At 45.7% G+C, this 14,940-nt stretch overlaps 1 protein-coding gene across 14 annotated transcripts in view; it reads left to right on the top strand.

The window, feature by feature from the left end:
* Positions 1-14,940, top strand: part of KIF16B (kinesin family member 16B) — a 305,646-nt gene that overhangs the window by 139,649 nt on the left and 151,057 nt on the right. For all 14 annotated transcript variants that reach the window (XR_015139975.1, XM_086334996.1, XM_086334997.1 and 11 more), the window contains exons 13-14: positions 12,412-12,531; positions 13,569-13,620. Coding sequence is in view for 13 of the 14 variants with exons in the window: in XM_086334996.1 (XP_086191122.1) it covers positions 12,412-12,531; positions 13,569-13,620 (172 nt within the window). In the remaining variant the exon portion in view is untranslated. The remainder of the gene's footprint in view (positions 1-12,411; positions 12,532-13,568; positions 13,621-14,940) is intronic.

Raw genomic sequence — 14,940 nt, forward strand, 5'->3', positions numbered from 1 at the left:
ATCTTCACCGACACTTGTTTCTTTTTGATAATAGCCATTCTTATGAGTGGGAGGTGATGTCACTGAGATTTTGGTGTACGTTTCCCTGGTGATTAGTGATGTTGAGCACCTTTTCAGGTACAGTAATCCTGCCTTAGCTGTGGTTTTGCTTTGTAAAGTTTTAGTACCTGTGGTCAGCCTCAGTCTGACTATATTAACGGGACAATTCCAGACAGAAACAGTTCATAAGTTTTAAATTACATGCTCTTGTTAGCAGCATTGTGAATTTTTGAGCTTTTGCTTTTGTTGCCTTTGCTTTTGATTGTCATGTCCCCAAAAAATCATGCTAAGACTGATGTTAAGGAGCTTACCTTTGGTGTTTTCTTCTAGGAGTTTTATGGTTTTAGGACTTATGTTTGTCTTTAGTATTTATTTTTGTGTATGTTATAAAGTATGGGGTTAGTTTTATTTTTTACATGTGACTGTCCAGTTTTCCCAACACCATTTAATGAAGAGACTGTCTTTTCCCTATTGCATGTTCTTGGCACCTTTATCATAAATTAACCACTTGTGTGTGTGTTTATTTCTGGGCTTTCTGTTCTGTTCTGTTGATCTATGTGTGTGTTTTTATGCCAGTATCATACTGTTTTGATTATTATAGCTTTGTAATATAGTTAGATGTCAGGAAGCATAATGCTTTCCTTAGTTTTGTTCTGTTTCAATATTGCTTTGGCTGTTCAGTCTTTTGTGGCTCCATACAAATTTTAGGATTGTTTTTTTCTATTTCTGTGAAAGATGCCATTGGGATTTTGATAGGAATTGCATTGCACCTGGCAGATCACTTTGAGTATTATGGACCTGTAAATTTTGACAATAGTTTTTCATTCCATAAGCATGGAATATCTCTTCATTTATTTGTATCTTCATTTTCTTCATTAATAGTTTTCAGTGTACAGGTCCTTTACCTCCTTGATTAAATTTATTCTTAGTTATTTTGTTCTTTTTGATGCAAGGTAGATATCATAGTTTTCTTAATTTCTCTTTCTGAAAGTTTGTTTTTAAGATATTGAAATGTGACTTATTTTTGTATATTGGTCTTGTGTCCTGAAACTTTACTGTATTTATTTATTAATTGTAACAGACTTTTTTGGTAGAGTTTGAGTTTTCTATATATAATATAATGTCATTTGCACATAAAGACAGTTTTATTTCTTCCTTTCCAGTTTGGATGCCTTTTATTTCTTTTTCCTTGTCTTGTTCCTGATCTTAGAGGGAAAGCTATCAGCTTTTCACTACTCAGTATCTTTGGGCAGATTTTCCTTATTGAGGGCTTTTGGAGAAATGGTCTCTGGGCTTTCAGTTTGGCTGATGCATTTTTATCATTTTAGAATTCCATCTTCAGAATGTTATACAACGTACAGTAAAACTTGGCCTTGGAGATTACTTGAGATTATTTAAAATATATTTTAAATAAGATAAATTGGAATAAATTAAGTAAATTAAGTTAAAAATTTCATATGGAAGTATATTCCTTTATTTTATTTAAAAACTATTACCTGCATTGTATTATAAGTGTGTTTGTTATAGAAAATTGGGGAAGTGAAAAAGTATAAAGAAAAAACTGCCCAGAGATGATAATCTCTGTTTCTAATTTGCATGAGAATCTCTACTAGGCTCAGTATCTCTCTTCTTGTCTCTCTTATCTACCTCAATACATGTATTGCATTTATAATATATTCTATATTTATAAGTATATGATGTATATATTAGACACACAAACCCTGCCATGGACTGCCAAAATTTGTTTGCTGAAACCCTGATTCCCAGTGTGACTATATTTGGAGGTAAGGCCTTCAGAAGGAAATTAAGGAAAGGATAAATGAGGTCATAAGGATGGGACCTGAATCCAGCTGGCCTGTGGCCTCACCTCTCTCCCCCATATTGTGCGCACACGCCCAGGAAAGGCTGTGAAAGCACATAGTGAGACGACGGCTCTCTGTAAGCCAGGAGAGGAGGCCCCAGAATAAACTTTTTGGTGACATCTTAATCTTGAACTTCCAAGCTTCCAGAACTGTGAAAAGTCCATTTTTGTTGTTTACACCATCTAGTCTGTGGTATTTTGTTCTGGCAGCCCAAGCTAATACACACACACACACACACACACACTCTCTCTCTCTCTCTTTCTCTCTCTCTCTCTCTCATCATTGATATATCCTTCACACACATTTGAAACAGAAGCTTAAGACATTTTCTATATAATCTAGCGCACGGTTTTAAGTTGACCTGGCAGGTAGTAGCAGATGCTCGTTAAGTGTGAGCTGAACGAGTTGCAGATTCTTCTGCTGGCTGGAGAATGAAGTATAGCACTCGCCCTTCTGAAATCCTGAGTGCACCCAGCAGATCAGAGGCTCATTCCTACTGGGAATACAGAAAATTATGGATGCAAAATACCTGGGAGCTTAAGAAAATACCCTTACCAGGTCCATCTTTAAATGAGATGCTTACTGAAAGGAACTGCAGGGGTAAGTGAAAGTCATTCAGTCATGTCCAACTCTTTGCGACACCATGGACCATACAGTCCATGGAATTCTCCAGGCAAGAATACCTTTCAGGCCTCCAGGCAAGAAGGCCTTTCCCTTCTCCAGGGGATCTTCCCAACCCAGGGATCAAACCCAGGTCTTCTGCCTTGCAGGCGGATTCTTTACCAGCTGAGCCACAAGGGAAGCCCAAGAATACTGGCATGGGTAGCCTGTCCCTTCTCCAGGGGATCTTCCTGACCCAGGAATTGAACCAGGGTCTACTGCATTGCAGGCAGATTCTTTACCAGCTGAGCCACAAGGGAAGCCCCTGCAGGGGTCAGGCATGGTGTTTTTAAAAACTCCTTGACTGACCTACTGGTCTAGTAGTTGAAACAAGCAGGGCATGGGTGTAAAGACACTAGTCACTTTTGACTAAGATACAAGTGATCAGGCCAGATTACTGTGGTCATTGAGAGGAAGGATCCGCTGTGGGCCTGAGGAGACTCCAGGTGTTTCCTGGGGGAGGGGAAGGATGGCTAGGACTCAGGAGAGGAAGGATTTAGAGAGCTGTCCCAGGAACAAAGGCTGGAGGTGGGGATAAGTGGGACATATTTCTGTGGGTAAGAACCATGAGGAAGCCAGCTTTATAAGATCAAAGTTTAAGGCCGATGTCAGATTGGAGCTTTCTGGGTTACAATGCGTCACTTAAAGTGATCCTTTCACTCTGCTTTATCATCTTGGGTTAAAGTCCGTGCTGTATAAAAATGATTTAAAAAAACCAAAAACACCCTTGTAGATCCTTCTGGTGAACCCTCTTGAGTATTTTGGGCTTCCGTTTAGGTCAGATACACTAAAGTTCTTGTTGATCACAAGATCCTGCTCTACTTAAAAAGTCTAGTTAAATATTAATGCAAGGAAATTTGTTCTTGCATATTTTCACACGTAATTTCTTTAATTGGGATTATGCATTTTACATAATTTAAATCCTGACATCTGGGTGATTTGCTTAGCCAGCGAAGGACCGTTTCATCGGAGAGATCTCAGTAGCATCTCTCTGAACTGCCTGCCAGCAGTTAGCTGTTAAGCGCTTACATCAAGAATGTTGTTTCTTCAGTGGGAGGTGTGATGGAAATTGAACTGTCCCTAGAGCTTCTGTTCACTGAAAGGACAACGCTAGTTCTGTGTACTGTGTAGCAGCCGAAATGCAGGGAGAGGTCTGTTTGCTAGAACTGGGGAGCAGGCGAGGAGGTCGTCAGGTTTTTCCCTTCCTGCTTCTGCCCTGGTTAGTCCAGGGCTGTTCGCCATCTGTCCTGTGTGTCTCTTTTGATCGCGGGTACTAGAACATGGATTGTTTAGGGGGGGCGGGGAGCGAGGCTTTTGCATTCCTACTTCAGTTTTTATAATGTATTAGTAATAGGTGCCAGTCTGACAACTTTCTGATGGTTGGTACAGATGTGAACACTCGTTAAATTATGATGACTATCTTTTGGAATCCAAGCTTCGCATGTAAGCAACTTCCCTTATACGCTTCTGACGTCTCTGGCCATTTGAAGCAGTCCTTTGAGGTTCAGGAGCTGCTTTTGCCAGGCTTGGAGTGTGCCCATAGGACTGACGCGAGACAGTCAGCCTTGGGATCAGAGCGGTAGTTTGCCCCTCGCCGACCCCCACCTGCTCTCTTGTTTCCTGAGCTTGGCGTATTGTATTTGCTTTCTGGGGGACCAGGCAGACAATAAACTCACATAAGTTTGATAGACTGGAGTGCTCTGGAAACAGCTAGCCCGGTGGAAAGATAGGATGTGGCCGGGGGCAGGGAGCGGAGGGGTGCGGTTCTTCTCGTGGGAGGTGAGCTCTCTGTGAGCAGGGGCCTCGTCTGCCTGACTAGCCGGGCCTTCAGTCTTCAGAGAGCAGGCAGTGGGCGGGGTACGAGCAGGCTGACAGGAAGGGGCAAGCTGACATGTAGGGGGAGAGTTTCTCCGCAGAGGGAACAGCGCGTGCCGAGGCCCTGCTGGGGTGAGGAGGCCTCTGGGGCCGGAGGCCGGGGGTCACGTGGAGGGTGAGGCGGGCAGAGCGAGGCGGTGGGCAGGGGCCTGCGGCGGCGAGCGGCGGGCGCCATTTTGTGCTAAACGCACGAGAAACCGTCGAAGGGCTCTGGGTGCGATCTCTCGGCATTCTGGGAAGAAGACCGTGGCCGTCGTGTGGAGGACGGAGTGCAGGCTGGCAAGAGACGAAGCAGGAGGACTCCTGGGGCTGTCAGAGACCACGCAGGAGGTGGTGGTGGCAGCGGCCGTGGAGACCGAAGGCCCCAGACGACTCCAGCCGCCGTGTGGGTAGAGCTGGTGGACCTGCTGAGGGTTCGCAGGGGACTTAGAGGCACAGAGAGGGTCAGGGTGACGTCGAGGTCGCACCACTTGATCCTTTCTTTCTTTCTTCAGCCTGTGGATTGCTAAGTCTTTCTTCTCACCAGAACCATCTCTTTCCTTCATCCTCATTCGGACAGGGGTGGTTTCCGGTCCTCCCTGGCCCCTCTGGGTCTGCGGTACCTGCCAGACGCTTTCAGTACAGGTGGATTTCCGGTCAGTCCTGGATTCTCACTGGCTGTTCTTTCCCTTCCCTGTGTTTGTAATTAAAATCTTATGATTCCAAGAGCATCAGTAGAGCTCTCACACGGAGGTTACTCATTACCAGGCAGCCTTGCAGGGACGTGGATGTGCCTCTAGGCAGCAAAGGTTGTTTTTCTTCACCTCATTGTGCTCTCTGGGAACACAGAATAAAAAGTTATTTCTTGGAGGCAAGTGGAGATCTTGACTCCTTTTTATCCCTGCCGGGTCAGGTTACATGAACAAAGGGTGGAGGAAGGTGGGATGGTGTTGCAGGCAGTTGACCGGTACAAGCTTCATCCACTCTGGCTATCTTGGCAGCTATTTCCTTCCTCAGTTACATGGACAGGATTCTTTCTTTGCGCACAAGGATATACAAGAAATTGAAGCTTCTGGGTGAATGCCAGTGTGTATACTTTCAGGATTTCAGAACTAATTGGTTTGTGTTGACTATGACTGTTTACCATTTGTATATTGTAAAAGAAACATGCAAATTACTTGACATTTGCTAGTCAAATTGGTGAGCTATTTTTTTTAACAAGTCAGCAATATCTACTTCATGAGCTGTCTGGAAAGTATTACTGGGAAGTGTCAGGACTTTTTTCCCCTAGCAATAAAAATCTTTTCTGGATATTTATCAGATTTTTGCAACTCTTGCAAACTCTCCAGTTTCCTTATTTTTCATTAAGAGAAGTATGTAAAACAATTGAGAAGAGTCTTAAGGTTAGTCAGTCAAATTGTCACATAGAGTCTGTGAGGCTATTCCTTCCTTCCTAATTTCACCTCCCTTTTCTCTCTATTCCTAGTCATCCCGCACGTCCTTGCCAGGTTTGTCTTCTGTGTGTCAGCCAGTCCCAGTTTCAGAGTTCTCAGTGGCTTCCTGGTTTTTGTGGAGTGGCCTCACAGCAGAGAGTGCACTTAACTTCTGCAAACCTGACTACAACTCCTAACCACCCTGACCTGTTTGTGTGTGATGTGTGGCCAGGAGTGGACACAAACACCAGTCACACAAACCTACATGGTTTCAGGCACAGCTGGTTAAATTCAACAAATACTTCAGTTGCTTTCCGTTAAATTCAAATGAAATCACATACAGGTTTGTTTTTTTTTTTAATTAAAAGCATCTATGCTAGAGGATAATTTTCTTAATAAGAGTCTTCCCATCTGCCTGACTCCCTCCCTCCTCCTCACATGGAAGATGGCCAGGTTCTCTAAGCCCCCATCATGGTGCCCCCTTCTATTCTGCTGCTCTAGTCAGGTTTGCAGAAGTTAAGTGCGCGGTCTGCTGTGAGGCAGTTCCACACAAGTCTCCTAGTTAGCGAAACGCATGATTCTTCATAAACTGAATTTCTACCAGAAAAAGGCCTGACTTTTAATTCTTGGCTAGCAACAACAACAGCAAAAAACATGTAAAACCACCACCTACTTACAGCGCCAAATAATCAGCAGTGTCCTGAGTGACTGCTGGTGCCTGGTGAGCCCTGCTCCCCCCACCTACTCGGTGTGCGGAAACAGTTTCTGTCCCTCTGGAATTCTGAGTTCAGGTGGAGCAGACACATTGCCAGGGTTTTCCCAGTATTTCCCAGGCAAGACCTAGCTCTCAGGAAGGCTTCTCGAGAAGGAGAAACAGGCTTTCTTATTGACAAGTTTTTGTCTTGATTTTCACCTACTTTTTCGGGAAGGCTGTTGTGTTTTGGCAGACACTGGGCTAGATATTAAGGATGTGGTTGTGATAAAAAACAGGGAGAATTCCTGCTGAGTCTAACGAAGGGGTATGGAGTCACATGGGACATGCCAGTGAGCCAGGCCCTGTGGCTTCTCCCTGTAACCCCAGCAGCCCTGCCTGCTCCTCACCTGAACCCCTGGTCACGCCAGAGGAGGCACTGCTGGGGGCAGGGCTTTATTTTTGTTTATTTAAAGATTAAAAAAAATTTTTTATTTTGGATATGGGCCATTTTAAAAGTCTTTATGAATTTGTTACAATATTGCTTTTGTTTTCTGTTTTGGTTTTCTGGACGCAAGGCATGTGGGATCTTCGTTCCCTGACCAGGGATCAAACCCAGGCCCCCTGCCGTGAAAGTGTGGCTCATTAACCACTGGACTGCCAGGGAAGTCCCTGAACACCGGTGTTAGAGTCAGGGTTGAAGAAAATCATTTTGAACATATTTTTGGAAATGTGATGAACGTCACGTTTAAGTGGACTCTATCTTATTATACTTTTTGTCAAGCTATAGTTTCCTTTTTATTCAAACACTGGTTGCCAGAAGCTTTGTTTCAATACAGAATACGTGCAGCCACACGTCTTTGACCACATTCTCTCTTTGGGACCCCGTCTGCTTGGCGTTGGGAAAGGGATTGCCAGCTCTGCTCTGTTAAATATTCCATCTTATCAAAGAGGTGTTTCATCAATTATGTATAACAGTAGATGCCACTCAATAAATATTTTATACGTGATAGATATTTTTGTCTGAAATTACTTTTTCACTCGAGCAATGATTTAAACCCTCGTTTTTAGCTTTATGAGGTGACACTTTTATAATATCATATAGTGACTGCAGCTTGAATGTCATAGAGCTTTAGGGCAGCATTAATCATAAATTCATCTGCCCCCACCCCCGATCCTCAGAAACTTTCTGTTAATTATGGTTTTACCCCTTCTGTGTGTGGAAGAAAATGTGTGTGTGTGAGAGAGAGAGAGTGTGCATGTGTGTGTGTGTGTGCGCACACTTTCTGGGGATGAGACAAGTAATGCTTTTGACCTAACGGCTCTGAAGTTATAAATTCCAAAGGATTTTTAAAGTCTATGTATAGACTTTAAGGAAGGAAAAAAAAGTGTTTTTCAGTGGGTTAAACAAAAAAGAATGTTAAACTAAGCTGGGATATATTCCAAGCCGTCTCTCTAGTTAAAGTGAGTGGAAGCTGTTGAGAGTTTAGAATACACTCCCCCCTCCCACCCTGCTCTCCTTTTCAGGTTATTGTGTACTTTGATGGGGAAGGGTAACACTCTGTCTCTGGACCTTTGAGAACAGCCTCTCCTCTCCTTTTCACATGGACCTGGCAGCCAGGCACAGTCCATGGCTGGGAGCCACCTGCGCTGTGTGCAGCGTCGTCACAGTTCACAGCTACCAGGCCTTCCAGGGAGGACTTTGTTTTATGAAATGAAGCTGTATGATTAAATTCTCCGCTGTAATATATATCTTTAAAAAAAAAATCACAGACTTTCCACTTTATGGGCAAGAGGAAAAGCGTGAATTCTGCCGGAGAAGCAGGAGTTGGGGTCGGTATGTTGAGGATTCATTTCAGTCAGGATTTGCAAGGGTCTTGGTGTGGCGAATTTGGGAAGATGAAGCCCCCAGCCTCTCAGCCTGATATTCTGGGCCTGGTGAGGGAGCCGGCTGATAAGAGGAGTAATTGAAGAACAATGATACGCTTCATTTCCTTTTCTTGAATTTAAGTTATGCATTGGTCATTTCCTCTGCATATCTGTTTAATGGTTGTTAAATTAAATTGCTTTCTCTCAAGTGGTGATTTTTATGTTTTTTTTTTTTTAAACCATCTTTTATTTCCACTTTGCTCCGTCACCCTCTGGCCTGACTCCAGCTCCGCACGCCTGTGGTGGAGGCTCTGATGTAATATTTAAACAACACAGGATGCATTTATTCGATCCAGGGATGTGAGGAGTGCCTGCTCTGTTTCTGGCTGTGCTGGGCTTTGGAGTCCAGAACTGGAGTGTGCTCAGCATGTCTGGCTGCACGAGGGGGTGAGGAAGGTGTTCACTCAGAGCACCCCTGCCCCAGAGTCCCCAACAGCAGCACGGTACTGCCTCCTCCACGGCTCCCGTTGGCCTGTGGTCACTGAGCCTGATGTTGCGCTCTGGGATGGGCGCAGCCTTATCAGCCAGCCCAGCCTTCAGGCTGGTATTTCCACCTTCAGTTTGCTGGAGTTTGTCTGCTTTCCACCTGTGCCCATAAGGCTGGGTTTCCAGTCTGCTATCTCAGGGTAGATGGGCCTCCCAGTCTCATCCCCAAGACCTTCCTGCCTGCATTTCTCTGAACTCTGAGTGTCTGCCCACTCACTCACTCATTTGACAGATCCTCATTGAGCAGCATCTCTGTATCGGATGTGAAATTAGGCTTTGGGTTATATTCTAGTCGGGAGACAAGGGATAAGCTCTTCTATAACGTGCAGAGAGTGGTAACTGCTAAGAGAGAAACAACTCAGGGTAAGAGACATTGGTGACTGCGGTCTTGTATGGGGTGGTGGGGAAGGAGGCTTTGGGGTAGAGCCCTGTGGAAGTGAGGGCCACGTTTTGTGTGCATTGAAGGCAGGCCTTCTCTCCTGAGGCAGATTTCATTCCCCAGGGAACATTTCTCGGTGTCTGGGGACATCTCAGCCTTGGGGGAGGGATGCGTCTCACTGGCATATGGAGGGCAGAGGCCAGGGACAAGCCTAAGGATCCTGCAGTGAACAGAGCGGCCCTGCATGTGGAGAACCATCTGGTTCAAAATGTCAGGCTGCCAGGGTCGGGAAACCTAGTCGGGGAAGGGGAAGAGTAGACAAGAACAGAGGAAACAGTGGCCACAAAAGCAGAAGGGAACCCCCTTAGGAACCCCTGAGGTGGGAGCAGGTTTGGAGAGCAGCAAGAAGCTGGGGTTTGCAGAGAGGAGGGTGCTGGGGGCGAGTGGCAGGAGGTCAGGGAGCGGTGAGGGCACACAGAGCTCTGTAGAACCTTGCAAAGATTTTGGCTGTGACAGAGCAAAGGAGGCCACACAATTGACCCTTGCAGAGGAGGGGCCAGCCCTGACATCCCTCTGGCTGCAGAGGAGAGCGTGGCCCCTGGCTTGGGCACGGGCTGGAGCAGCCAGGATTACTGTGGCCATCTTGCTGGAGGTGCTGGTGCTTGGGGCCAGGGAGCAGTGTGGTGCTGTGGTTTGTTGTTAGATTGGGTGCATATTTTGAAGCTAGAGTCAGTAATGAGTGTTGAAGGGTTTAGAGAAAGACATGTGCAAAGGACAACTTTTTTTTTTTTAACTTTTTGTTTTGTATTGGAGTATAGCTGATTAACAATGTTGTGTTAGTTTCACGTGAACAACAGAGGGACTCAGCCATACATACACACGTATCCCTCAAACTCCCCTCCCATCCAGGCTGCCACAAAGCACTGAGCAGTGTCCCATGTGCTATGCAGCAGGTCCTTATTGGTTATCCATTTCAAATACAGCAGTGTGTAGTGTACATGCAGTTAGTTACTCCCTAACTATCCCTTCTCCCTATCCTTCTCCCTGGCAACCGTAAGCTTGTTCTCTAAGTCTGTGAATCTTTGTTTCATAAATAAGTTCATTTGTATCTTCTCTTTTTAGATTCTGCATATAAGGGATGTCATATGATATTGCTCCTTCTCTGTCTGGCTCACTTTACTTAATATAATATTTTCTAGATCCATCCATTGGAGAAGGAAATGGCAACCCAATCCATTGCCTGGAGAATCCCAGGGACAGGGGAGCCTGGTGGGCTGCTGTCTATGGGGTCGCACAGGGTCAGACACGACTGAAGTGACTTAGCAGCAGCAGCAGCAGATCCATCCATGTTGCTGCAAATGGCACGATTTCATTCTTCTTAATGACTGATGAATAGTCCATGATACATGTATCACATCTCCATAATCCATTCCCCTGTCAATGGACATTCAGTTGCTTCCACGTCTTGGCTGTTGTAAACAGTAGGACAGCCTAGTTTTTGGTCCAAGCAACTGTAAAGAAGATTGGCATTTACCGAGAAGGGCTGGTGTGCAGGTGTGGCAGGCAGTGGGAATCAAGGATTGAGCTTTCGAGGTGTTAAGTTTGAGCTGCCTGCTTGGCGTTGCCAAAGGTATATCGAGGCAGGGGGGTTTGTACACGAGGGTGGAGTTTTAAGGGAGAGGTCTTCCTTCCTTTCCCTTAATTTGAGGTTTGAGCATCGTTAGCATGCAGTTGAGCTCTCTGTGTCTGTAGATTCTGCATCCATGGATTCAGCCTACCACTGATGGAAAATGTTTTGGGGAAAAAAACTTCAGATAGTTCCCCAAGATAAAACTTGAACTTGCCTTGCTCCAGCAAATATGTGCATAGCATTTTCACTATGTTTGCAATGACTTGCGTAGCATTTACATTGTATTAGGTATTATAAATAGTCTAAAGATGACTTAAAAGTACAAGGGAGGATGTGTGTAGAATATATGCAAATCATGTGTTTTTATATAAGGGACATGAGCATCCTTGGATCTTGGTATATGAGGAGATCCTGGAACCAACCCCCTCTAGGATATACAGGGATGACTGTGTAGATTGCTAGTAAATTCAGGAGACTGTCGAGTCCCTGGGATCAAAGACTCCATGAAACTGGAGAGTGCCAGAGGGAGGAAGTGGAGGACCACAAGTAGGGAAGTCTTTGGAGGTGGTTTCCTCTGAAGGGGCACAGAGAAGTTGGTGGTAGCTGGAGGGCAATGCAGGGCCAAGGGAGGTGGTGGCGGTGCTTGGTGGGAGCCCTGCGGGTGGGGGTGGTCAGTGGGTAGAAGGTGGTGCAGACACCGAGGGTTAGCTGCCTCTCGTCCGTGGTAGATAATGCACAGGAAGGGGTTGCTGTCATAGACACGCAGAGATGGACCCTAGTCACCGGCAAGAAGAACCAACGAATCAGGAGACATCTAGAAATTAAGTGAAGTAAAGGTTCTGAAGAGGGGGGGAAAGATTACCTTGTAGTCAACTGGTCCCAGACCCCTTCCTCAGGAAGGCAAGATTTGAGCTTAGCTTCGTGTGAGTGTGTGTATGTGCATTTATAACATATGTATATGAATCTTTATCTGGCAATAAATGTAATTCATTTTATATTGAGCTTTTTATTTGTTCCAAGCTCGCTTTGCCCACCATATGCCAGGATTTCAGCACGAAGTTTATGATCCTTTTTTCTTGCAGTTTTTTTCGTGAGCGATAAAAGCATCGCTCATTTTTAACACTTCCGTGCTCATGCTTGTGCTCAGTCGGTCTGACTCTTTGCGACCCTGTGGACTATAGCCTGCCGGGCTCCTCTGTCCACGGGATTTCCTAGGCAAGAATACCAGAGTGGAAAAAAAAAAAAAGAATACTGGAATGGGTTGCCGTTGCTTTCTCTAGGGGATCATCCCCACCCAGGGTCGAACCCCTGTCTCCTTCGGCTCTTATACTGCAGGTGGATTCTTTTCTGACCCAGTGGAGAAACCTGTGTTAAGTCTAACAAGCACCTAACAGGAAGTTCTCTTTTCCCAAAGTAACCTGTTCCTTTTCTTTCCCTCCTAATTCCAGGAACAGACTCTGGCCCTAAGGAAGGAAGGGATTGGGGTTGTTTTGGACTCCGAGCTGCCCCATCTGATCGGCATCTATGACGACCTTCTGAGCACTGGCATGATCCTGTATCACTTGAAGGTAGGAACTGCTTACCTGGAACGTCCTCAGTTTGGTTTCAGCTTTTTCTCAGACACTGGCAAGGTTTAGTGTAATACTCCATGTCCATGAACACGCTGTGACGGTAAAGAATGTGCAACAAATCCTTGAGCTCTTTGGGGATTTTCAGCAGTTCATTGGGATTCTCTGGCATTAGAAATTCCTGTTTTATGTCATCCTAAAACTAAATGAAGATCCATTCCCTTTGCCTTCTAATTTGTAGAACCAGTAAGAGGGAGGTAAGGAACAAAAAGACAGACTTAGGAAGAAAAGCTACCAGCACCGAAACTGCGATTGCTTGTATGTACAGTTTTCCGGTCCCTCAGGTTAATTATGAAGTTGTGTCTGAAAGTCACTCAGTCATGTCCGACTCTTTATGACCCCTTGGACTGTAGCCCACCGGGCTCCTCTGTCCATGGGATTTTTCAGGCAAGAATACTGGAGTGGGTTGCCATTTCCTTCTCCAGTGGATCTTCCTGACCCAGGGGTCAAACCAGGGCCCCCTCTGTTGCAGGCAGATTCTTGAACCACCAGGTCCCACCTACGTGATTGGGCCTGCTCCCAGAGTAGCCCTTTCATGAGATAAGAATTTCCTTATCTGCATCAGCGGTGGGCTCTGTAACCTTGACTTCAGTATCTTTTCTCTGATCCATGACTTAAAATGGGAAGAGTATCATACTGTGTTTTGGGGGCTCCTCTAAACTGTATGTTTAGACACAAAGAAACCCCTGGCTGCTGGAGGAGAGACTTGTTAGAAACGATTGGGAACAGCCATGGGATTGCAGTCATGGGCAGGTTACTGGTGCTGAAACAGGAGGCCAGCCTTGCCGAGCCCTGAGCCTCAGGAGTCCTGTGTCCTTTTCCAGATACCACGTGCTGTGGCTACAGAGCCTCAGGGGACTCTGCCTGGGCCAGAACTTGCCCACCTGTCAGCAGGTTTCTGGGGCTTCCATGAAAGATGGAGAAGAGACCGTTCTTCATGTTCTTACTAATAAATTTTGCTTGGCTTTTCTCCCTAGGAAGGTCAGACACATGTTGGCAGAGAAGATGCTTCGACAGAACAAGATATCGGTGAGAATCTTTATCAGCTTCCTCTCCCCAGTGGTTTTTAAGCAATCATTTAATGAACTTGCTTTTGAATGACTGACTTTGAAGTAATTATAAAAAAGAAAACATTTTAAATGCAGCATTGATCAGAATGTGTATTTCCAAAATTTTGAACTCAGCTCAAATGACCAACACCGAACACTTAGTTTAGTGAATAGAATGGAGCTGCGAATCCTCTCCCCATGCCCCACAGGCTTTCTGTCCTCAGCCACATCTTTCAAGTGGGCTTTCTTTACACCACTCGGCTCTTGTCGCAGTGGAGATATCCTAACAGGTACAGATAAAAGATACAAGATCCTTTAACGGGAAATTCTTCGCACACAGGCGAGGACAGAAAGCAGGGTACACACATGCCCAGCGTTCACACACACAGAGCAGCACTTCCTGGCTTTTCCCACAGTCTCTGTGAGGTACCCGGCTAACCCGTGCTTTAACCCCTGAGCCCAGTGAGGTCTTGCCAGGCTTTATAGAGTAAATTGGAGCGTGCATGTGGTGATGGTGGACTGTGTGTGTGTGTGGTGGAGGGGCAAGGTGGGGATTGGCAGGGGAAGAATTGTATCTTTTCAGCTGGCTTTTAGAAATGCTGGCAGTGAACTTGCTTTCTTGCCCAGTGTAAGCTGTTAATCAAGTCTACACGTATTTACTGTTTATCGTGAACTTGGGAGAGCTGGGAACCAATTCCTGGAAGTCTCTGGGTGAAACTAGGCATCAGGCCTCTTCTTCTCACCGTTAAGTTATGTGTTGACAAGTTATGTGTTGACCTTAGGGTTTGCTGTACGTGATGCTGAGTGCCCAGCACATGTGTTTTCTGTGAACAGAAAAGTTCTGTTCACAGTGCAGGTCTGTGGAGCATAGTGGAAGCTGTTTGGTTTGTGCTTCTGAGCAGCTGGCCAGGAACTGCGCCTGAAATTGTGTAGGTTTGTGTGACCGGGGTTTGTGTCTGTGCCTGGCCACGTGTCACCAGGAGGGTGGTTGGGTGGGAGTAGGTAGCCCTTGGCAGCCACACGCTCTGAGAGGTCTGTGGAGGTCAAGTTCACCTCAGGATTTCTGGAGACTTCTTGGGCCTCCCAAGATTCATGCCCTCCCACGTTCACCTTTCACCTTTGATCTGTGCTCCTGGAATGCAATGTCGGTAAGAGTGGAGGCCACAGTAAGTCTTTGAACCATGGGGCCATCTGTCCCTTCCATTTTACTGGGACCTTCGGGTACTGGAGGAGGAAGTTATTTAGACTCGAGCAAAGCATGTCAGTGGTAATCAGCTAAGTCACGTTACTCAGCTGTTTT

The sequence above is a fragment of the Bos grunniens genome, chromosome 13 (genome assembly GCF_055505025.1).
Source record: "Bos grunniens cultivar Pamir isolate PY7600 chromosome 13, Bosgru_T2T1.0, whole genome shotgun sequence".
In the NCBI taxonomy this organism is placed as follows: Eukaryota; Metazoa; Chordata; class Mammalia; order Artiodactyla; family Bovidae; genus Bos; species Bos grunniens.